This window comes from Mytilus californianus, unplaced genomic scaffold (assembly GCF_021869535.1).
Source record: "Mytilus californianus isolate M0D057914Y unplaced genomic scaffold, xbMytCali1.0.p SCAF_5, whole genome shotgun sequence".
In the NCBI taxonomy this organism is placed as follows: Eukaryota; Metazoa; Mollusca; class Bivalvia; order Mytilida; family Mytilidae; genus Mytilus; species Mytilus californianus.
Genome location: NW_026262701.1, coordinates 11,426,160 through 11,450,733, shown reverse-complemented (window position 1 = coordinate 11,450,733; position 24,574 = coordinate 11,426,160). Strand labels below are relative to the sequence as shown.

At 32.7% G+C, this 24,574-nt stretch overlaps 1 protein-coding gene across 3 annotated transcripts in view; it reads left to right on the top strand.

The window, feature by feature from the left end:
• Nucleotides 1-7,205: 7,205 nt before the first annotated feature.
• The window catches only part of LOC127701231 (carbonic anhydrase-related protein-like), a 30,537-nt gene continuing 13,168 nt past the window's right edge, over nucleotides 7,206-24,574 (top strand). The window contains exons 1-7 of one of the 3 annotated variants that reach the window (XM_052205049.1): nucleotides 7,206-7,422; nucleotides 12,154-12,276; nucleotides 15,933-16,127; nucleotides 21,069-21,104; nucleotides 22,146-22,267; nucleotides 22,460-22,555; nucleotides 24,194-24,259. In XM_052205049.1, the coding sequence (XP_052061009.1) occupies nucleotides 7,341-7,422; nucleotides 12,154-12,276; nucleotides 15,933-16,127; nucleotides 21,069-21,104; nucleotides 22,146-22,267; nucleotides 22,460-22,555; nucleotides 24,194-24,259 (720 nt within the window). In that variant the 5' untranslated portion in view covers nucleotides 7,206-7,340. Of the gene's footprint in view, nucleotides 7,423-8,684; nucleotides 8,790-12,153; nucleotides 12,277-13,922; nucleotides 14,100-15,932; nucleotides 16,128-21,068; nucleotides 21,105-22,145; nucleotides 22,268-22,459; nucleotides 22,556-24,193; nucleotides 24,260-24,574 lie in introns of those variants that run through there. The other 2 variants (XM_052205051.1, XM_052205050.1) reach the window with 2 other exon arrangements.

Sequence of the window (24,574 nt, the reverse complement as noted above, 5' to 3'; positions counted from 1 at the left end):
AAATGTGATACTGCTGTCTGTCGATACCTAAATGTTGGTATTACACAAGGTCGTGTTTATCTCTGACTGTTAATGACCTTTTTACACTAAATCCATTGGATGTTGGATGTGTACTGATTGATATTTACGTCTTAGATACATGATTTTTTTATTAGTTGTTATTGGCTTTGAAATAGCTGTCAGTAACTGCGAGTACTCCCAGATCTGTATGTTGTGTCTTGTATAAATACCCTGCCACATCCGGTCTGTGTTTTCATTATATGTTTTCTGATTTGTATCGATCTGATGAGTTAAGCCCTTTTCAACTGATTTTTATAGTTTGTTCTTATTTTGTGCTATAACACCTCTGTCCCTGGTTAGGGCGAGGGTTGAGCGCTCACAAACATGTTTAACCCCACCACATTCTTTGTATGCCTGTCTCAAGTCAGGAACCTGTAGTTCAGTGGTTGTTGTTGGTTCATGTCTCTCATATTTGATTTATTTGTTTTCTTCGTAAATTATTTTGTTATTAATTAGACCGTTAGTTTTCTCAATTGGATTGTTTCAAATTTTTCAATGTCAGGGCCTTTTAAAGCAGACTATACAGTATGGGGTTTTCTCATTGTTGAATGTCGTACGGTTGCATATAATTGCTTACATCCACTTCATTTGAACTTCGGTGGATAGTTGTCTCATTGGGACTCATACCACATCTCCTTATGTTTATACCTCTACTTACTTAAATGCCAATAATGGTGCTAGAAATTTGTATATCTACAAGACTACTACTTGTACATTTCATAGGTACACTTAAACAGTGGGAGAAAAATTGATGTTAAAGGATGGGAGGTGGGAGATTTTTTTTTTTGGGGAGGGGGGGTGGTAGACTGGGAGGTGGGAGGTGGGAGAGAGTACTCCCTGTCCACCCCCTCATAAGAGAGAATAGAGAATATGAGGCGTGGATTTGGTCAAAATTTATATTGTATTTAAAAAAAAGGAGCTCCTGAAATATTTCAGAACCTCATGGTAATTGCCGGGATTTTTAGGATATCCTTAAGTCGATTTCAGGATATAATTAAAATCACTTTGTTGAGGTCCGGAAATAATTGTGGACCTCATCAAACATTTAAGGATATCCTGAAATCGAATTATGGAGGTCCTGAACTTGATATTTCTGGAGCTTCCGCTTGAATACCGTGGCAATAATTTTGGGCTAAATCCGCGCCTCATAAGAGAATAATTTGCCAGTGTGATAGAAGATTCTGAACACCGAACATAAACAAAATAAACCTAAATTTAAAGAATTTATAGGATTAAGCACAAACATGAAAATATAATTGTTTACTGCAGAAACTATGAAGGGACGGCTAATAACAGAGGCGGATTTAGGAGGCAGAGGTCCGACCCCCCTCTTTATGGAGCTACATATATGGTTAATGCATAGACTTTTTACATTTTCCATTCCTATCGTTGCCTAGTTTTCACGGGGCTTCTTTTTCAACATCCTTGATACTTACGCAAAAAATCATATTTCATTCTGCAAAAATAAAATATTTTTTGTGAGCCAACAGTTACACAATACATGCTAATAGTAGAATAAAATCAATCAATGATATATATTTATTTTTTATAGTATAGATGTTTTATTCTTGTATTAAGCTCTTTCGTTCGCCAGCATTACCTGTTACGTTTTCGCATCGTGGGGATTTTGAGTAGGATATAAGTCCTCAAGTGACCTTTGATAAAACGTTTTAAACAAAATATCTACTTATTTTGTTTGCATCACAAAACTGTGTGTCATAGTCAATATAAAACTGTGTATATATAGTCAACTTGTTTTCACTGTACTCGTCTGTTTCGATTCTTAGTTTAAACATATTAATTCGTTATTGTCATATGCGCTTCTATTCTCATTTTCCCGCACTTGACAGGAAAATAAGAGTAAAGGGGCATCATATAGATAAGATAAGATAAGATATTTTATTTCCAATTATGGGCCCCAAAGGGCATAAACATTACAACATCAATAATTTTTCATAATACAATACAAACAATGAGATAAAAAAAAAAAGTTAAACGAGAACTATTTAAGTTCTTAAAGAATACGTAGATAAAGAATCTATAGTATGTTTTTTTTTAATACTAATGCATTTTATTGCAAGTGTGGTTGATATAGATAACAAACAAGCAGCCCAAAAAGAAAAAAAGAAAAATAGATATCCATATATGTATAGTACACAAAAAGTTGGATCAATTAAACATATAATAATAAGCCAAAAAGAAAGTAGAAATTAAGCATGTCCATGACTCATCCTGTGTCAGCAGCAAATAGGAAAGCATTATGGTTTCCTAAAGGCAGCTGACACCAGGGGGCGATACCTTATGGGCCATAGGCATGTAAAATGTGTGTAAATATAACGAAAGTAGAAAATAATCGGATTAGATGTGAGTTCTGGTACATATTGCCCAAAACTTAGAGTCTGTCGGGTGAAATGGTTAAAAGTAAATTTCTCTTTTCACCATTTTTTAAATCATAGTACTAAGTTTGCGATTCTCCCTTATCTGAAAATATTATCCAACCCGTTTCTTCATAAAGCTTAGTTAAGTTAGTTTAGCTTGTCCCATATGACACCAACGTAATAAAGAATTGGTCTAATGATTGAAGAAGGAAAAACATTCTTTAGTGAATCTAACGAGTATAATCGCATATTCCTAAGGATATTTATATTTAGTCTATTGCTCGTTTAACTATATATATATATAGACACCTAATTATATCTGGACTGACTGTTCAGCAATAAAATTTCAAGAAACACTTTCTTCAGATACACTACAAAACTACATACTAGAATTCAACAACAGCACAATTCAATTTACTCAGACATCAGTAGATGAAGCATCATCAAAACTTTCAAACATCTTTTTATCAGCAGCAAATCTATCACTTAAACGACCTTTAAAAAAAACACACAAACAAACAAAAAAACAAAAAGTGGTTTGACGCAAGTTTACAACAAGCTCGAACTAACTTGCTTAATTATGGAAAAATTTATTCAAGATTTCCATATGATCCAATTATCAAAAATCACTTTTATAAACTGAATCGTGAATACTCCAAACTAAGGAAATATAAATACAAACAATACAAACAATCATTGATTAGTCAGCTGGACTCCTTGCACGAAGAGAATCCAAAACTGTATTGGAACTTAATTAATGAACTACAGGAAAAAAATGAAACACAAAAAAAATGTGGAGTACAACCATCAACTTTGATATCACATTTCCAAAAGTTGTCACAACTGAAAGGTGAATTTCAAAGTAGATATACAGAGCTATGTGAAAAACTGAAACAGTTAGAAAACTCAAAATGTTTCAACGAGTTGGACTCCGTTATCACTGAGTCTGAAATATCCAAAGCCATTTCACACTTAAAATGCAATAAATCATCAGGCTTGGATAACATTAGTAATAATATGATAAAGAATGGACAGACTTTCCTTTTAAAAAGTTTTCAACAGATGTTTAATACTTGTCTGTCTTCAGGTATATACCCAACATCTTGGGCTGAAGGTTATATTACACCAATTTTTAAAAGCAACGATACAAGTGACCCTAACAATTATAGAGGAATAACAATAACAAGTGCAATTGGAAAGCTTTTTAATAGAATATTAAGTCTAAGACTGGACAAATTTCTTCAGGAACATAATATTATACATGATAGTCAAATTGGATTCACAAGGAAAGCCAGAACTGCAGATCATATGTTTATTTTAAACTGTCTTATTAACAAATACTGTAATTCAAAAGAAGGTAGACTGTTTGCCTGTTTTGTTGATTTTCAGAAGGCTTTTGATACTGTTATACATACAGGGATCAAGATTAAACTACTAGATATTGGGGCTGGGTCTTATTTTTATAACATTATTAAAAGTATGTATGAAATTAGCAAATCATGTGTCAAAATTCAAAATCAAGTAAGTGATTTTTTCCCATTAGATATTGGAGTCAAACAAGGTGACAACCTCAGTCCGAATTTATTCAAGATATTCATAAATGATTTGCCCAGATATTTGTCAGATACTAGAGACCCAGTTAATGTCAATGACAAAGATCTACATTGCTTAATGTATGCTGATGATATTGTTTTATTATCTACATCAGCTGAAGGACTACGAGAAAAGCTGGGAATGCTTGATAAATTTTGCAAAGATTGGTGTCTCAATGTGAATACTAATAAGACAAAGGTGCTGATTTTCAACAAGGCAGGCAGACATGTAAAACAGATATTCACATTTCAGAATATAAATCTGGAATGTGTCTCAAAATACAAATACCTAGGTTTATATTTAAGCTCATCTGGTTCATTCAGTTATGCTCAAAATGAACTATACAAAAAATCCCTGAAAGCTCATTTCAAATTAAGGAAAGATCTTTTATCACTTAATCCTGATGTAAAAACAAGTATTCATGTTTTTGACCACACTGTAAAACCTATTTTATTATATGGTAGCGAAATATGGGGGATGTTTAATTCTCTTTCCTCTAAATGTAAGAAGGAAGATATATCTTTTGAAAAATTATATTCAGGTTTACCCTGTGAGAAACTTCATATAAAATTTTGTAAATTTATACTTGGGGTACACAAGAAAACAACAAATGCTGCAGTGTTATCTGAACTTGGAAGATTTCCAATATATTTTAATATTATAAAAGGAATGTTATTGTACTGGTATAGATTAGAGAATTTAGGTAATAATTTTCCTCTATTAAAAGAGGCATATACACAATCAAAGACACTACATCACATGAATATAACATCATGGTATGGTTCAATAAATGTTGTTTTTAAAATACTTGGTATTGACTATACAAATGCCATAAATGCTCCATTTTGTGAATCCTTATACAAATTTAAGAAATATATACAAACCAAGCTATCAATATTGTTTATTAGCTGTTGGAAAAAACAAATAGATAAATTTTCAGACAGTAAACTGAAAACCTACCTTTTATATAAACTGTGACAAATTTTGGTTTTGAAAAATATCTAACATTGATCAAGAATTTTGAACTTAGAAGAAGTTTTACTAAATTACGTGTATCTTCTCATAGATTACAAATAGAATTAGGTAGATATCAGGGTATTCCCCGAATTAACAGAATATGTAATAAATGTTCTTCCAATACTGTCGAAGATGAGGCTCATTTTCTATTTGATTGTAACAAATTTGAGGATGATAGAAATTGTATGTTAGCTAGTATTGCACAATATAATTCTTATTTTAATCATATGAGCAGTCAAAGCAAAATTATCTGGTTATTTAGTGTAGAAAATGTTGAGTTACTTAAAATAATATGTAATTTTATATACAAACATCTTCCTTAGTGAAGATTAGTTAAAGGAAATCTATGTGTGTATATACATTTGATTGGACATAGAAAATTATATTCATCTGAATATCACAAACATACTAGCCGATTAAAAAAAAAAATAATTGTTAAGATATATTATTTATTCAAATGTTCTCTTATATCCTTGAGGCATCGTCCCCTGGTATCAACTGCATTCAAGTTACCTATGATGCTTCCTTGTTTGCTTTTGATACAGGTAGGAAAGAGACATTTACACACATTTTACATGCCTATGGCCCATAAGGTATCGCCCACTGGTGTCAGCTGCCTTTAGGAAACCATAATGCTTTCCTATTTGCTGCTGACACAGGATGAGTCATGGACATGTTTAATTTCTACTTTCTTTTTGGCTAATTATTATATATTTAATTGATCCAACTTTTTGTGTACTATACATATGTGGATATCTATTTTTCTTTTTTTCTTTTTGGGCTGCTTGTTTGTTATCTATATCAACCACACTTGCAATAAAATGCATTAGTATTAAAAAAAAAAACATACTATAGATTCTTTATCTACATATTCTTTAAGAACTTAAATAGTTCTCGTTTAACTTTTTTTTTTTTTTATCTCATTGTTTGTATTGTATTATGAAAACTTATTGATGTTGTAATGTTTATGCCCTTTGGGGCCCATAATTGGAAATAAAATATCTTATCTTATCTTATCTTATATTCAATGTGAATGTTTCACAACCCAATATTTGAAAAATAAGTACAACTTCTTGAAAAATCATTGTCGTTCATTTTTGAGATCGGATAACTATGTTTTATTGTTTTTCTTATCTTAAAATAATAAAGTGTTTTTTTGGAGGTTTTGGAAAAGGGTTTGGTAAAAGGGGGGGGGGGGGGGTAATCTACAAGACTTGTCTACATATAAAATTAAGGACTTGTTTCCTCCGTATTGTCCAACTATGTTAACTGAAAACAGCGAAAAATAATTATTCATTTATGGTGCAACTTAACACCTTGTAGCGAAAATTTAAACTGGCACAAATACGACAACTACATAATAATATAGCCAATAATTAATTGCTACAAAAATGGCAATTTAATAATCGAATAGTGATTATTTACTGACTATTTGAGGTGAATTATATTGTCATCAACCCCAGAATTTGCATTTATAAAAACGCACACTAAATGAAGAGCCACACAATGCAATAATAACTCTAACAAATCTTGTAGTAATATTTTTCATCAAATATAATTTGGCCCTCTCTCTCTCTCTCTCTCTCTCTCTCTCTCTCTCTCTCTCTCTCTCTCTCTCTCTCTCTCTCTCTGACATCATTTTTGAATCATTGCAACAATAAGTTAGTGATCATATATGCATGTAAAGCTAGGTTGCTAAGTTAATGTTAATTCTATAAATCTTTTGGAATGAAGACAAGTTAAATAAGTTTTAATACGAATTTAATCACAAAATTAAAACTCCAATAATTGACAAATGCAAATCGCTTCTTTGCAAATTTCATCTCCAATCTTTCATAAGTATAAGAAGACGCCCTAGTTGAGCACAATTTGATTTAAAAAAAATAATTCAATTGACACAAGCTTTTGACATGAATATCTATTCACCTATGGCAGGACCTCAAGGATAATGAAGTTTTTGACTATCTTTACATGCTATTTCAGTAGGTGTTTTATAATGGACAAATATACACAGATACAGTCTTTTAATTTCCTTTTTTTTATATTGAAAAGGTTATCCCTTTTTCAATTAAAACTAATATTAATATTAATAAACACTTGGCGAATTTTATATGTCACTGACAGGGCAAAAATAATCTATTTATATATTAAACCCTTGTAAACACATTTCCTTTTAACATGGATATAGTACTAGTATTCAATCGTTGAAAATCTGCAAATATCTATGGAACTGAAAACTTTGTGTTGGGTTGATGAAAGTTAAAAAAAGATTTTATTGACAATGATTATGAAATGAGTTTTTGCATTAATATCCTTAAAAAGATATGGCATTGTTTGAGATTCGTGTGTGTAACATCACCAGTGTCGTACTCACGTAAGTATGTCATTACATTCATAGTTTGATGCTGAATCATATAATACGTGTAATAGGCCAATACTCGTTAGTGTGTAATAAAATATAATACAGTAAGATGAAAAAAATATCATGATCGTCATCGTGATGAATATTACATGGCAATATACAGATATTATAATATAATCTGCCTGGAATATCTAATTATAATAGTATAAAGTACAATAACTATAAACATAAGGAGATGTGGTATAATTGCCAATGAGACAACACGTTACTATCTACCAAAGTTCAAATTTAGTGGATGTAAGCAATTATAGGCAACCGTATGGCCTTCAACAGGAAAAAACCAATACCGTATAGTCGGCTTTTAGAAGGCCCCGTAAAATATGAAACTATTCAATTGAGAAAAAATAATGGCCTAATTTATAACAAAACAATTTACGAAAAACAAATATGACAGACATGAACCAACAACAACCACTGCACTACAGGCTCCTGAATTGGGACAGGCACATAAAGAATGTCATAACCTGGGACAGTGGTGTAACAGTACAGTACTTTTACGTTCATTTCCTGACAACCAAGTAAAGGCAACTCTTTTATGTTTCACATGGCAATCCGAAAACACTCAGCTATTTTTCTAGAATTGTATTCAGATTCTTTTCGTGAGATTACTGGTATTTATAGTTATCGGCTTTGAAGTATTGTAATAAAATGTCAAGTCCACACTAAATATTAGGATTCTTGTTGAAATGCATAAGCACCGTCCAGAAATTGATTGGTTAAAGACCACGATAAAAAATATTCCTTTATTCATCAGATATATCATAGCATACGAACGTTGTATCTTATACATCAATCCATATACTTTCCGTAATGAAAGTAACAAAGTATACATAAATCCCCTCGCTAACCACTCCGGTACTCAAGTAAATCTCAAAACAACATTTTAACTACCACACTGATACTGAAATAATGTACAACCTTTGTAAACTTAGATATGGTATGGACTATAATTTTACTTGAAGGAAGTACTTTTGCTACACAGAAGACAGATAATTGTACCGTCTAGAAGCAATTGTTAAACTTGGAGACAGTAATCTGGTCAGAGTTGATGTTTATCACCTAAAAAAATAATTTTCGATTAGAAATGCATTATAGATCTTATTGATTTTAAATAGTCTTTCATTAAACAAATACCACCTTTATCTAGATTAAGATGTTTTACAACAGGTATATAATGTAAGTAAACAATTCCAATATTTTAGCACTGTGATAAACTTTGAGGTTGACCTTTAAACATGTTTCAAGTGTCTTTTCTGGTGACATCGTCAATACATATGATATATGTTAACTGTTAGGTTTCATGCAAAAATACATAGGAGGTAAGTCTGGTATTTTCTATGATTTAAAAGGGGATATTAAATCTAATAAGATGAAACAGAACTGAATCGTTTGCTGATTATATTCTGTTGTGAAATTTTAAAAAAAAGGGGGGGGCATTACATTTATCAAGCAGAAACTGATCTGAACTGTTTGCTGATTATTTTCTGCTGTTGAATTTTTAAAAAAGGAGGCATTAATTTTTTTAAGCTGAAACTGAACTGAACTGTTTGCTGATTATATTCTGTTGTGAAATTATAAAAAAGGGGGAATTAGATTTATTTATCTGAAACTGAACTGAATTGTTTGTAAGCTGGTTCTCGTCTGACTACTGGACTTTGTTTGAGTGTAGCGTAAATACAACGGAATCCACTTAAAATTGTTTGCTGATTATATACTTTTGCCGGTGAAATTAAAAAAAAAACAAGAGTTTGAAACGGTTATCAGTAAGTGCAATGTTATTTGTAAAAGAGTTGACATTCAGAACTATGAAACACTATGTCATCTGTGGACTTAATGCTGATGATATGTTTAACCATATTTCAATACTGGAAAACCATTGCGTAACAATACTTCGTACATGTAAACTGACAATAATCAATAATAGTTTGTACGACTTTATTTTAAACCTTTCATCAATGCAATTAATTCTAGTTTATGGATGCAATCGGTTTAATATGTAATGATTTCTTATTAAAAGTTAAACACGCGCCCTTATTAACTGTATAAATATCAGACATAAAATTTTGTCAAAGAAGGCGAACAACAATGTTCACTTCTTCAAAGTCCAGAAGAGTAGGGGCTATTCATAGTACGTATTTATCTGTTGTTACTATTATGTTGTTACTTGGGCAGTGTTTTCTATCCGGCTTGTATTGCAACCCGAGAATGTTTTAATTTTGCCATTTTTGAATTATCGCCTTCTATGTCAAAAAGAGATCCATGCATGCAAATGCTGATGAACGAAGCATCTGCGATGGAAATTTGATCTGAGACAACAGGGCAAAACTAAACTGTCTTAAAATTCCGAGATTTAAAAAATACGCGTATTTGTATTTTTCATATATTTATAGAGATGGGTTATGATTGTCAATGAGACAACTATCCACCAATCAATTTAAAAAAACAATGTTAGTACCGAAAAAAAGCAATATTAGTAACGAAAAAGGGAATATTTAAAAATCTTGCTAATGCTAAATTAATAACCATAAGAACAAATTTATTCAAAGGGCTCATAAACCTGTATCAAATCTTAATTTGCGAGCTATATAAACAAAAAACACCTCAAGGTGGTACATAACACTACAGGGAATTAACTCTGTAAAAATCAGCTGAACGTTTTAATCACGTTCTATTGTTAAAAAAATATTAAGCTTCTCAATGATCAAAATTAGTGTTTGCCAAACTGGGGAACACCTTTTTTACAACGAGTTCCGATAAAGTGTGTGGTTCAAGTTTTTTAAAATTTTTATATTTTTGTCAAAGGGTCAAAGTAAATATTTTGTCAAAATTTTATGAAAATTAAACGAGCCAAATTAATTTTAGTCAAGGTGTTTGGTACCACCTTAAACATTATGATTTGACATCCCGTTTGTAATAAGATTTCTACAGAAAAAGCCAAACTGGAAAAGCAAATCTGTTTGCTGTATTTAAAGGCAGTTACCTGGGGCAAATTTTCGCAGTAAATCAGAGTTCTTGATTATTGAAAGCAAAATATAATACAGATTAAATGTATCGGTAAGTGTTATTAATGTTTTCTATTAAATAGAATTAAGCCAATTTATTTCTGAGTTAGTTTATAAACTGTCATTCATAACGACATAGAAACAAGTCTGCTAATAAATTGGCGCAGTTTGTGCCTATAGGAATACCTACAAACAGTCAATTACCTTTACTGTCGATACGTACAAAAATGTTGTCAAGGAGAACATGATTTGTCCCAGTTGATACGATATTCCAGACCTTGCGTTTCCTATAGTGATTTCCTCGATAGAAAGTTACCAATAAAAACTGACCGCCACGAAATGGCACAAAAAAATGCTGAAATAGGCGTTTAACACTAATCAATCAATTAATCGATAGAAAACTCTGCTCACAAAGAAGCTATTAAAGAAAGGGTTTCAAGTGGTAGAGTTAAAGTCATCCCTTTGAAAATTTTACGGATGCCATCACGAGTTGCTTGACCAATATGGAATATTAGTTTCATAGATGAAGATGGATATGTTCGAATTTTGTCGTAACCACAATTCCGTTCTCTTTTTCTCGAATGTGACATCACCGAATATTATCACAGAGCAACATGAGCAACACGACGGGTGCCACATGTGTAGCAGAATTTTATGTTGTAATGTTACAATACTGTTTCAGGTTAGGGTGAATTTTGGCGCCTGTTAAAACGTTTAAACCCGCTGCATTTGTATGCACCTGTCATAAGTCAGGAGCCTGTTGTTCAGTGGTTGTCGTTTGTTGATGTGGTTCATAAATGTTTCTCGTTTCTCGTTTTTTATATAGATTAGACCGTTGGTTTTCCTGTTTGAATTGTTTTACACTAGTCATTTTGGGGCCCTTTATAGCTTGCTGTTCGGTGTGATCCAAGGCTCCGTGTTGAAGACCGTACTTTGACCTATAATTTTTTACTTTTTACACATTGTGACTTGGATGGAGAGTTGTCTCATTGGCACTCATACCACATCTTCTTATTTATACCCTTCCGGAGGACACAAATTTACTCCTGTTTCATTTTGGTGGAACTCGTGTTACTCAGTCTTTCGTTTTTTTGTTGTTGTGTTTTGTAGACGGTTGATGGTCTTTCCGTCGTTTTTTGTTGTGTTTTGTATATAGACGGTTGAAGGTCTTTCCGTCGTTTTTTGTTGTTGTGTTTTGTAGACGGTTGATGGTCTTTCCGTCGTTTTTTGTTGTTGTGTTTTGTAGACGGTTGATGGTCTTTCCGTCGTTTGTTGTTGTGTTTTGTAGACGGTTGATGGTCTTTCCGTCGTTTTTTGTTGTTGTGTTTTGTAGACGGTTGATGGTCTTTCCGTCGTTTGTTGTTGTGTTTTGTAGACGGTTGATGGTCTTTCCGTCGTTTGTTGTTGTGTTTTGTAGACGGTTGATGGTCTTTCCGTCGTTTTTTGTTGTGTTTTGTAGACGGTTGATGGTCTTTCCGTCGTTTTTTGTTTCTTTGTTCCATGGTATTATGAGTTTGTCTTTTTCTAATAAGTTTAAATATCTCTTTGGTATCTTTTTCCTCTTTTTGACAGAATTAATCATAGCATTACATTTCTAGTAAGTATATCGAGCATATTTACATTGGTACAAAAGATTTTTTTCTTGTGTCTAGACGTGTAAACAAAAATTGTTTTGTTGCAGCATCTGATGATGGACCGAGTCGACCTGTGAAGCGGACTAACAGTAGCAGCTGGATGATTAACATTGTCAGGACAATCAGATTCAAACATGATGCGCTAAAGGATCATGGGTATTGGTATCTCAGTAAGTTAATGTTGTCAGAAAAATCAGATTCAAACATGATCATGGGTATTGTTATCTCAGTAAGTCACTGTTGTCAGATCAATCAGATTCAATTATGATGCGCTAAAGGATCATGAGTAATGGTATTTAAGTAAGTCAGTGTTGTAAGAAGAAACAAATTTAAACAGGGTCATGGGTATTGGTATTTCAGTAAGTCAATGTTCTCAAAATAATCAGATTCAAACATGATCATGGGTATTGGTATCTCGGTAAGTCAATGTTGTCAGAACAATCAGAACAAACAGTCGATCAGTTTGAAGTAGGATGCGCTAAAGGGACATGGGTATTGGTATCTTGAAGTCAATTAACTTCTATGACATTTGGTCTCTGGTGGACAGTTGTCTTATTGGCAATCATACCACATCTTCTTATTTTATATCAAACTAAATGCGCTAAAAGGTAACCGATTTTGGTATCTGAGTAAATCAATGTTGTCAGACTCCGTCATGATATATTATAGGATCATGGGTATTGGTATATAAGAAGGTCATTTCTGTCAGACTCAATCATGATGTATTATAAGACCACAACTTTTGGCACCTTATGGAAATGTGTGGGTAAAATTTAAATGTAAGTTGAATATGTAGACAAAAATATTTTTCACAATAACCAGTAAACATGGTAATCCAATTGAGACTTGATATAACAAAAACATTCATTGTGAGGTTCTGACTAAGCGTTGTTAAAGTGTAACTTTTGCGTTTTGCTGAGCAATATGTGTGCCACCCAAGTCTTTGGGTTACATTGGAGAATGTATAAAATATGTCGATAGATTCTTAGTGATAATTAATTATCAACCTTAGGTTGTGGAGATTAACAATCCTCTATTAAACAACCGAAACAATAAAACCAATTATAACAGAAAATTTCTATTTGGTACTTACCGAATGTTGTAATGCATGTAGGCCAACTAGTCTAGTCGTCACTGGGGGGTTTAACTTAGACACCGAACATTCATCTTGAGTGGGGGATGCATGGTTTAAAAAAAAGATATCGTTTGATTTTAAATTTTTAAAAAAATATTTTGTTTCAGAAGGGAATTGAAAAAAAATATAATTTGTTTTCAATAAAATTTAGGTTAATTTTTTTTTATTTATCGTTTAGTTTCCCAAAAAGTTCTTGTTCCTGTATGTTATTGAAAAACAAATTACTTGTTTTAGATAACAGTCTTAAACTTGGATGGAGAGTTTTCTCATTGGCACTCATACCACATCTTCCTATATCTATTAAAAAGTGTTTGTTCCGAGAGAAGAAAAAACAAGCCGTCTTCCACAAAAGATAAATGGTTAGAGCCACAACATTGAAATGGGTGGGTGGGGGTGGGGGGTTGAATGTAGACAATTTTATTCTGCGTTTAGAACATTAAATCATTAATCATCAGTCAGGGTAGTCAATGGGCTGTCCTTTTACTTTTAACTATAGAAAAAAAGTTCTCCGTTTTAAACATCATATTAAGTAAATAAAAGGTATATTAATCGGTAAATAAATTGACAAATAAATAAATTCCAAGGAGTCTGATCTTTCAGGTAACAAATGTTTTTATACGTTCTTTCACAAGATAAAAATATCCGGTTTGTCATCGAACGCACCGATGACTACAACTCATTTTGATTAAATAAAATTTTCCAACATGAGTTCAGTGTTAGCCACAACGATAGCGAACAACAGAAAAAGAATAAGAAATCAACTTCTAAAACGACGATGTAGCTTTGTCAAAATTCGTAAAGTTGGGTTTGTTAGTGATGTAACTGTCGGAGAATTCCTGGAACAATTCATTTACACAAGTAAGTCAAACAATTTACTGGTGTTTCTACAGGGGTATTCCTGGAAAAAATCATTTACACAAGTAAGTCAACTAATTAATCGTGTTTCTACAGGGATATTCCTGGAACAAATCATTTACACAAGTAAGTCAAACAGTTTACTCGGTTTTCTACAGGGGGTTCCTGGAACAATTCATTTACACAAGTAAGTCAAACAATTTAATCGTGTTTCAACAGGGGGATTCCTGGAACAAATCATTTACTCAAGTTAACAGTATCGCAGCTTCATATGTATATACACTGGACGTTAAGCAACCAACAATCAATCAATCATATGTATATTTTAAGGTTCTAAAATTTTTTTGTAGATATATACAAATTATAAACGCTTAAAACAGGGTTCCAGTCAACCAAATGAGTTATAATAGACCGTTTTGAATTTGTGAAAATGGGATATGAATTTTAATACTGTGCAAGAAATACAATGTATTTTTTGTTTTTTTTTGTGAAATATTACTTGATTGTTGATAACATTGACCACCACGGAAGATGGAGCTCCTGAGAGGTACCAATTCAGCAACGTATTCAGTTTCTGAAAAATTCCCTTACCAAAAGTTGCAACTATTGTTCCTAACAATTGCACTCCTGAATATTATTGCTGAAATAAAAAAAAAAAATGTTTGCACTGTAAATTTATATAACATTTGGGCTATTAAACCCCAAACGGGTTATTATGACCAATTTGGGTGATTGATTCCAATCTGATAAAGCGATGGTTCAATACGGGTTCGACTTGTCGAAACTAAAAAAAGAAAATGCTATTTTTACCAAGGAAAAAGTACAAATATTTCAATGTGTTTTCAAAACTTACAATATATATATATATATAAACATACTAATGAAGAATGGACAACTCTTTTTTAACACGCTTTGTGAACATTTTGTAACCTAAGACGACTGTGCACCAAGAAAAGATTACTTGAAAATAATTCTTCGCAAACTATTCTTTTTGAAGGAATTTAGGCCATATAGAATGCATTTTCTTTTTTCTTTGGCTTTGATGAACTATTGTTTCCTAATGAAGCCCATTAATATGACTGCCGATATGGCTTTCCTCATCCCATATGCTATTTATTATCATTTAACCGTGTTGTATTTTCATTAGGGATAAGTAATACTGTTATAATTATTGATTATTTGTCGTCAGATTCTCAAATGAAATGCCTTTGTTAAACTAGTATACTAAACGATATCGATAAAACAACAGCAGACACATTGAAGGCCGCGTATAATTTCTGCGTTGGATTTCGTCTATCTTGATTTCATTGTTATTATCATGGCTTTATTATGAAATTTGAGCCAATGTGCCTTTTTATCATTTCAAAGCATCTTTCGATCTTTACCAAAATCTTTACTAACATGTATCAAGACTTCATGTGTCACTGTAGTTTTACATTGAATGCCTTTCACTGTATTATTGATATCTTTTTATTTCCTCCAATTTCCAAATATATTTTGAATGTAAACACGGTCTCCAATTGACTATACATAATATCCGAAAAGGTACGTGTTCTTGCTTATGATTAATATTAACGTATTTTCTTTGTGACGTACATGTAGATAATCAGTATACAGACTGTTGTACATCATCACCTGGGTATACGAAACATGCATAATTGGAAATGTTTCATATTCCTTACCACATACAAGTAATCCTTTCTATTAATAGTGATGAAACTTAAATGTGCAGAACAAATCCGATCATATATAGTTACATATAGAAAAAACAGCTTTATATATATATATATGGGTCATCTTAAACGATGAATGACAAATTTCTCTACCAATTTACAGAATCGTCAGAATGGAGTACACAATTTCCGGATTCGAATGGAACAAAACAGTCACCTATAAATCTTGTGTCTAAAACAGCAATTTACGACCCGAAGTTAAGGGAGAAACTTCTATCAATTTCCTATACATCATCGAGGGAAACAGACTTCTTGAATAACGGACAAACTGTAGTTATTTACCCAAAATCTAGAAACGGTAAGTCATTATCTCTCTCTCTCTCTCTCTCTCTCTTTCTCTCTCTCTCTCTCTCTCTCATATATATCGAGAGTTAGAGAGTTAAAGTGATTCATCGACTGTCTCAGTATGTATAAGTCGGTACCATTGTCTTAGTATATCATAGTATATATGTATACATGTAAATTGGTACTAGTGCCTCAGTATATTATAGTATATATGTATAAGTCGGTACCAGTGTCTCAGTATATTATAGTATATATGTATAAGTCGGTACCAGTGTCTCAGTATATTATAGTATATATGAATAAGTCGGTACCAGAATACAGTTTACGATATACCGGCAAACTTGTTAAGAAAAGGTCACCAATGGAGAAGAGAAAACTGACCTTATGAGAGAGCTGACCTTTAAAATTAGATTCTTACTGTGCTTATTCAGTAGTCTTTGGCCTTATACTATACCAATTGGTCAAATGGTTTACCACATTGCAGTTTGAATTCATCTGCACAAGCTAATGAACTGGTTAGATATTCAAGTAATTACTTCAGGTTGTTAGCAGTGTTAAATAGTTATACTTCCATTTTTTTTTCATTTAAGTTATACTTCCATTCAACTTTAGTTAAACATTGTTTATGTCATAATATTCAAATAAAAAAATGACATTATAATATGAGGCACTGGTTTGAAAAAGTCTTAACTTTGACATGAAAACTTCTATCCTAAATAAATTTTATGAATTACTAGTTCAAGACATTGTTTTGTTGATCAATAATATATAGCTTTGTTTTCTTACAGGAAGTTATTGCGTAATTGTAATTTGGGTATTTTTTTTAAAGGAATTATTAATCTGCTAATAATAAAGGGAAATAATTTACATTACAATCAGCAAAATTTTGTTCTGTCAACTGTCAACTTCCTTCATACTGACATTTTCTACCTACGTAATTTGTTCTAAACATTATTTCCATGATTATTAAACTATTAATCTATTTTTAAGATGATAGAAATTGTGAAAAAAACTGTTGAAAACATATTATGGGACGCATTCAAAATTGTATAAATCATATAGATTCCTCTGTAAATTAAGAGTGTATCATAAGCTCAGTAGTCAGCAATTCTGTGTTGACATAATTAAATTATCATTCATATGGTCAAAATTATAAATTAACTGTTTTGCAAAAATGTTAACTGTTCAAAATACTAAGGTTTTTCTACCCCGGAGGATAAGATTACTTATAAGCAGAATTTGGCAAAACTTTTCGGACTTTTGTTTCCTCAATGCTCTTCAACTTCTACTTAATGTGGCATTTCAAATTTTTTTATTCGAACCTCACTGATGAGTCTTCTGTAGACAAAACTTGCGTCTGGCGTCCAAAATTATCAGCCTGGTATATTTGATTATTTTTTTTTATCCCATGAGGACGCGGTGTGTCAGTGTAAGATCATCCCGACGGCCGGACCGAGTGGGATAACTATTTTACATCCCAGCTCTTCTAGACTGTATAAAAAAATATTTACGCTTCATAACATCTAGTTAAGAATGCCATACAATAATTATAATACTTTAAATATTACTATATAGTATATACCCTTTATGAGCCCCGGATACAATGTTTAAATATATTAAATTAACAATAAGTTTGTATCCAGTCTTCCTGGTGTAAGGGTATGAATCGTGGTTTCATATGCTTAAGGTCTTGAGTTCCATTCCCGGCATAGACACTGGAAATTTAGTGGATTTTTTTCTACATAAATTTTGAAAGTTAGTCTATATTCCGCATAAATATATCTAAGTTTTATAGTGTGTTCGACATTCCCGCCAAAATGTTACATAAATCATGCAGAACAAAGAAACTCAAGGTAGGATGATCTGGAAGGGGTGATCCGACTCAGATCATCCCTATTAGAACAAAGGAGTTGGGATGTAAGCACAATAATACATATGTATTTCTACAGCGGTACAAGAAGTAGGTGACATGACAAGACAGGACTGGTTTTTGCTTAAAATCTTGAAGCAGATAATTTATCTGATAAAAGTCCATTCATTAATTCAACCCGACCCAGTGATTTTTACCCATGGAATCGTCCGATACCAAAACAACGGAAAATTCTGAAGCGGAACAGAATCAATTCTGACGAACCTGATTCGTAAAGCCTGGTCAACATAAAATCAATGCGAAGTGCATGAACTCTATTAATAATCTATCTATAAAATTTTATTCTACGCTAGTACTATCCTGAACTTATTTCACAAATACTGAAAACCTCTTTTTCACCCGTAGTGATAAAAGGGTTGCGATGTTTTTTATTTGTAATATTAATTGACCAATTTATTATTTTGTATACTACATGTATATTATGTTGCTCTTGTTGCACACAATGGTGCCTGAGTGTATTAATAAACTTGTAGATTGCTTAATAGGGATGGCCTTTACAGCAGGTTTGACTGTAATAGTCAGGTTTTCGCTTAATAGGGATGACCTTTACAGCAGGTTTGACTGTATTAGACAGGTTTTCACTTAATAGGGATGACTTTTACAGCAGGTTTGACTGTATTAGACAGGGTTTCGCTTAATAGGGATGACTTTTACAGCAGGTTTGACTGTATTAGACAGGTTTTCGCTTAATAGGGATGACCTTTACAGCAGGTTTGACTGTATTAGACAGGTTTTCACTTAATAGGGATGACTTTTACAACAGGTTTGACTGTATTAGACAGGTTTTCGCTTAATAGGGATGACCTTTACAGCAGGTTTGACTGTATTAGACAGGTTTTCACTTAATTTTAATAGGGATGACCTTTACAGCAGGTTTGACTGTATTATACAGCTTTTCACTTAATAGGGATGACCTTTAGCAGATTTGACTGCAAATGCTTATGAACTTGAGGTTTCTGAGGATGTTGTCCAGCATTTCAAAGTTTTCAGCCGTGCTGGCTCTTTAGTGCAGATAATGATTAGGATTATAATTGTTATTTGAGAGCATAAAAACAAAGAAGAGCTATTACCTGGTGGTGTTCTATATAAAAAGAAGAACAATGAAACAACTGTCCACCAGAGTTAGAATAAAGTGGATTTATATCCATTAAATGAAAAGGGGCCATTTCTCCTTAATATATTTCACACAAGAATCATTAGAATAATCGCTAGCCTTTACTGGGATTTGCAGTACCACAAACAGGCACACGTTTCATGTGAAGGTAAAGACACACTCCCTCATTCTGTCCACAAGATAAACATTCTCCATTTCAAAGCAGCTGTCAGTTGTGTATTTTGTAGGCGGTCTTAAAACATACCAAATGAATATCTATTGAGAAATCGTGTGTGTTGCAGATAACGTGTACCCTAAAGGTATATACAATGTATACAATTGGAAAAAAAAACTTCTCACAAATAAAACGGTGTATTGAACATGAAATTTGAAGGTAAATCCAGAAAATCGCTTCGGACGCATGAAATTTATAACGTATTGTTTTCATTTTTTGACTTGCCTGGAATTCACAGCAAAAAAAAATTGTTTTAAAGCGGAGATGTAGAAATATGAGTTGTTTACTTTGTGGAAAGTCCTATAACATTTGACCTCAGCGGCGATTTTTTCTTTTTCTTTTTACTTATTTTGCTATTTCTTATTTCTCATTTACTATTTGCTGATTTACTATCAATGTACCGCCTGAGGTCATATCCGACTAGAGTCAAACTCTCTAAATACTCTACATGTTTATGTTTATCAAAATCTTATTACCGGTATTATATGAAGAAAATAATTAAGAAATAACAAATATGACATGATGTGTGGAATGCTGGTGAAAAAATATAACAAGAATACCGAACTTTAAGGCAAATTCAAAAAGGGGAAGTTCATTTATAAAAACTGTCAAAAGCAAACGCTATCAATCAACGGAACAAGTGAAAAAACAATTGCCATATTCCTGATTTAGTACAGACATTCTCCGAAGAAAATGGTGGGTTTAACCTGGTTTTTATGGCTATCTAAACCTCCCACTTGTATGACAATTGTTTATAGTTCCGTACGTCTTATTGACTAAATTCAATGAGCAACCTAAACAGACATAATAGATTAATGTGACAATAATTTGGACCAAGCAGCCAAAACTGTGTTAAAATACATCACATGCAGACATACAACACAACTGACTAAAAAATTCAAACAAAATTGATATACATTTACAGTTTACATCGTACGTTATGCCAATACAATAATGTTTGGTAATTGATTCTTTCATTTATACTCTCATAATTACAAGTTATGAATCATATACTAATATAACAATCAACACAAATCAAATCACAATATGTAACCCGAACAATCCTATCATTGTTTCCGTTCACTATCGATCGCTTCAGTTCTAAAGTATATTGGCAGTAGAATCATTCCAGTAAGATACAAACAAAATACTTTGCTGCCTTTCGTCAAGCAAGAGACGAGCGCATTTTACCATGCATACGTAACTAGATATATATAGTATCTAACACTAATTTGTTTTCAGCTTAATTATTTAATCTCTCCATGCATTGTATTTTCGTACAAAGGGAAATTTACCCTAAGTTTCTGCGTCTATCCAGTATACTATTATTTTTCCGTGGCAGTTCCACGACTTTCATTTCTGCCGTCTCTGCAGCCTACCTATTGTATTAATTGTTAATAATTTCTCGTCCTGAATATGCATGAAATATTTGCCACTGGTCGTTGAGAAAGAAACAATCATAAATTAATCACGAGTGACAACAAAAATTAGACTTGAGAGAGTAGTAAACGTTAGACAGACTGCATGGACAATCCTTTAATTTTCACTAAGTACTGTTGCATTTAAGGAGCAAGTATTTACATGAGAAGATAAAATGAGAATATAATTGGAATATTATATATGATCAGGGAGTGATACATCTTTCATCTATTGTTTCCAGATATAATTAATTAATGAATAGATATTATTGTTATAGATACGTCCGTTAGACAAGAACAGGCTGTTCGCTCAGGTAAGTTATTTTTTTTTTCAAAGATGTATTATCATTTAGTTCACGTGACAAAATAGCACTTACAACCAGAAATAAAATAATACTAGTATATAATCGATCTTATGCTAACGGTTACTCGACACATAATTCATACTTTATCATGCGGAATGATGAAATGACACCGCAGAAGAAAATTGACGTACTAGTAATTAAACCGCCGCAATTTGTAATTAAAAATCAAATTGTATCTAACCATAGGATTTGTCAGGAATTTGGTACAACGTTTTTAAAAAGCAAGTAGCCAATTTCTATGTATTTGAAGAAAGATGTGAAATATCATTTTTTTCATATCTCAAAATTGTTTTAAAACAAAATGAAATTTAAAAAAAAATCTATTGTTATCATAACATGCTGAAGTCCTCAGAAAGAACAAAGATTATTATTTTATCTTCTATATAAAATAAAAAGATGTTGGATTAAGTGCCAATGAGAAAATTCACAACTATCCATCTAAGACCAAAGGACACCGATGTTAACAATTACAGGTTACTGTAAGGCCAACAATGAGTAAAACTCATACTAATGTAGGAGGAAAGGGGCCTCGGTGGCAACAGAGAACCGGGTCTTAAAAAATGGGCGTTTCTTGTTTTGCGAAGTATGTAAATAATCAGAAAATATGCAAAGTCATTAGATGACCTCATGTGTTAACTACGGCCATGCGTGTCTTCCGGCAGTAAACCCCATCCTAAAGAATGATATGTGTTTTGTAGGATGTATAAATACGCAGCCCCTTCTGGTCGAAGTTTGGGTCGTCAACTAATATACCTCTTGTATGGAGAGTGTCAAGCTCCCTGGGTGTTAAAAAAAGCAGTGCAACAACTCTTTAAGGGGTTTGAAGGTGGCCTATTGCAAGTCAAAATATCTGCTCTTATCCACCATGCCTTCATTTTCCAGGGGTAATGGAAGTCCCCACCGTTCATCCCGGTCGACACACTTTGCATAATCTTGTGAGATGTATTATAATTCATTATTTACCAATAATTTAAAATGTTTTCTCGACAGTAATAACTGGAGGACCCTTGGCCGATGATGAATACGAGTTAGCCGAGATCAGATTCCACTGGGGACGATGTAGCGGAAGAGGATCGGAACATACAGTTAATGGAAAGGCTTTTCCTATGGAGGTCCGTATAACAACTTATTGCATACAGATTATAAATGTTCTCTAAAAAGTATGCCAGTAACTGCAATCATTTCTAACAGATTTTATTTCGTCGTATATATCTAATCTCAATTTAGTACGTCATATCTTAGAGCTATATAAACTATTTTTGTGATATTTGAAAATTTAACGATATTTGTCTTTGTCTTAACAGCTGCAGTTTATTCATTGGAATTCAACACTTTATCAAAATTTAGAGGAAGCAACCGGGAAAGAGAATGGAATTGCAGCGATTTGTTTGTTTGTGCAGGTTAGATCATAATTATGATCGTATTTAATTATGTTTGTCTTGTTGCAACAATAAACATTAAGAACATTGGAACTATAGTCTTTCTCGTAAAGAATGCCCCTTTTTTGTCTCGCCTGCGATGAAAGTCGCAGTATGCGAGACATAGGTATTACAATCCGGCGGCGGCGACGGCGTAAACTATTTGTTTAAATCTTTATATTTCAGAAGATAGAAGACCTGGATGCTTCATACCTTGTATACAGATACCTTATGTCCGAAATTTCCGTCTGTCATATGTCCATTGTCCTTGACCTCATTTTCATGGTTCAGTGACTGCTTGAAAAAAACAGTTTTTTTGTTGAGTAAAACACTCACTTATGAGTAATAGGATAACTGTATTTGGATATGTGGGTTCCGTCTACATGTCTGTCAGGTAGGGTTCACCTGACCTCCACTTTATTCCATGGATCAGCAACCAAGGTTAAAGTTACATGGTCAAGTCCATATCTCAGATACTGTACACAATAGGTCAACTATATTTGGTGTATGGAATGATTGTAAGGGGTACATGTCCGACTGACAGATTTCATCTGACCTTGATCCAATTTCATGGTTCATTGAAGAATGCTTAGTTTCTGTGGTTTGGTCTATTTCTCAGATACTATAAGCAATAGGGCGACTGTATTTGGTGTCTGGAATGATTGTTAGGTGTACATTGCTGACTATCAGGTTTCATTTGACCTCGACCTCATTTACATGGGTCATTGAACAATTTTTAGTTTATGTGGTTTGTCTATTTTGCAGATATGATAAGCAATAGGTCAATTATATTTAGTGTATGGAATAATTGTGAGGTGTACATGTCTGTCTGGCAGGGTTCATATGACCTTGATATCATATTCATGATTCATTGGTCAATTATAAATTTTGTGATTTTGTCAGTTTATCAGATACTATAGGCAACAGGTCAACTATATTTGGTGTATGGAATGATTGTAAGGTGTACATGTCTGTCTGGCAGGGTTTATATGACCTTGACCTCATTTTCATGGTTCATTGGTCAATGTTAAGTTTATGTGATATTTGTAGTAAAACCTTCATATTGCAGACTTTCAGCATAAATTCAATGATAAGTAAAACGGGCGAGACATTTCAGCGTGTGCACTCTTGTTCAATTAAACAATAGCAAGTTTATCGTCATCTTTAAAATTTATATCATATTTTCATTCCTACAAGATTTTACGCTTAATTCACATGGAAGGAAGCAAATGTTAACTTAACTGCTGATCAACAATTCTGTTTCAAATTAGACTTTTATACTCACTGATAACGTATTTGTTTAGTAGGACGTGAACGACAGTTCAAATATTCAATTTTGTGCTTTTTGAACACAATTGATTCTTTTTTGACCAGGAATTCGTACTTCCTTGCTCTTAAATTCAGTGGGAAATAATAACTTCATTGCCTCTTTTATTTTATTTTTTTCGCTACTTAGTATTTCAAGTTTATTTACGATATTAGGGCGCATTATGTTCTCCGGTCTGTACGTCTGTCCGTTGTATCGGGTTTAAGTTTTGTTTTAAGGTAGTTTACAAAGACGTTATTGTCCTTCAACTTGAAACTTAGTACTTATGTTTATTCTCATGTAAACTTTTTCAGATTGGCCGAGAAAATCCTGCATTTAGAGCTCTTATTGCTGATTCCTTAGATGATATACTGTACAAGGTGATCATTTGTTTCTTTCAGTTTTAGTTTAAACAATTGGTATATGTAAAGCCCATTAGACCTGACGACAGTAAAAAGGGTTTGTGCATTCTCCGTATTAAAACATGACTTTTTTTTTGTAGTTTCAAAAAAAATTTTTGTTCTGTTCTTTTACCATTGTTATTTTAGAAGAATAGTCAACAAGACATGTCCGACTTATGAATATCTTGGCGACCGTTTTCACCTAGGAAAACTGTCAAATACTAATGACTGACCCTATTTCTGCGACCAAATTATTCATTTCACATTGTATATTTATTAGATTATCGGCTACTA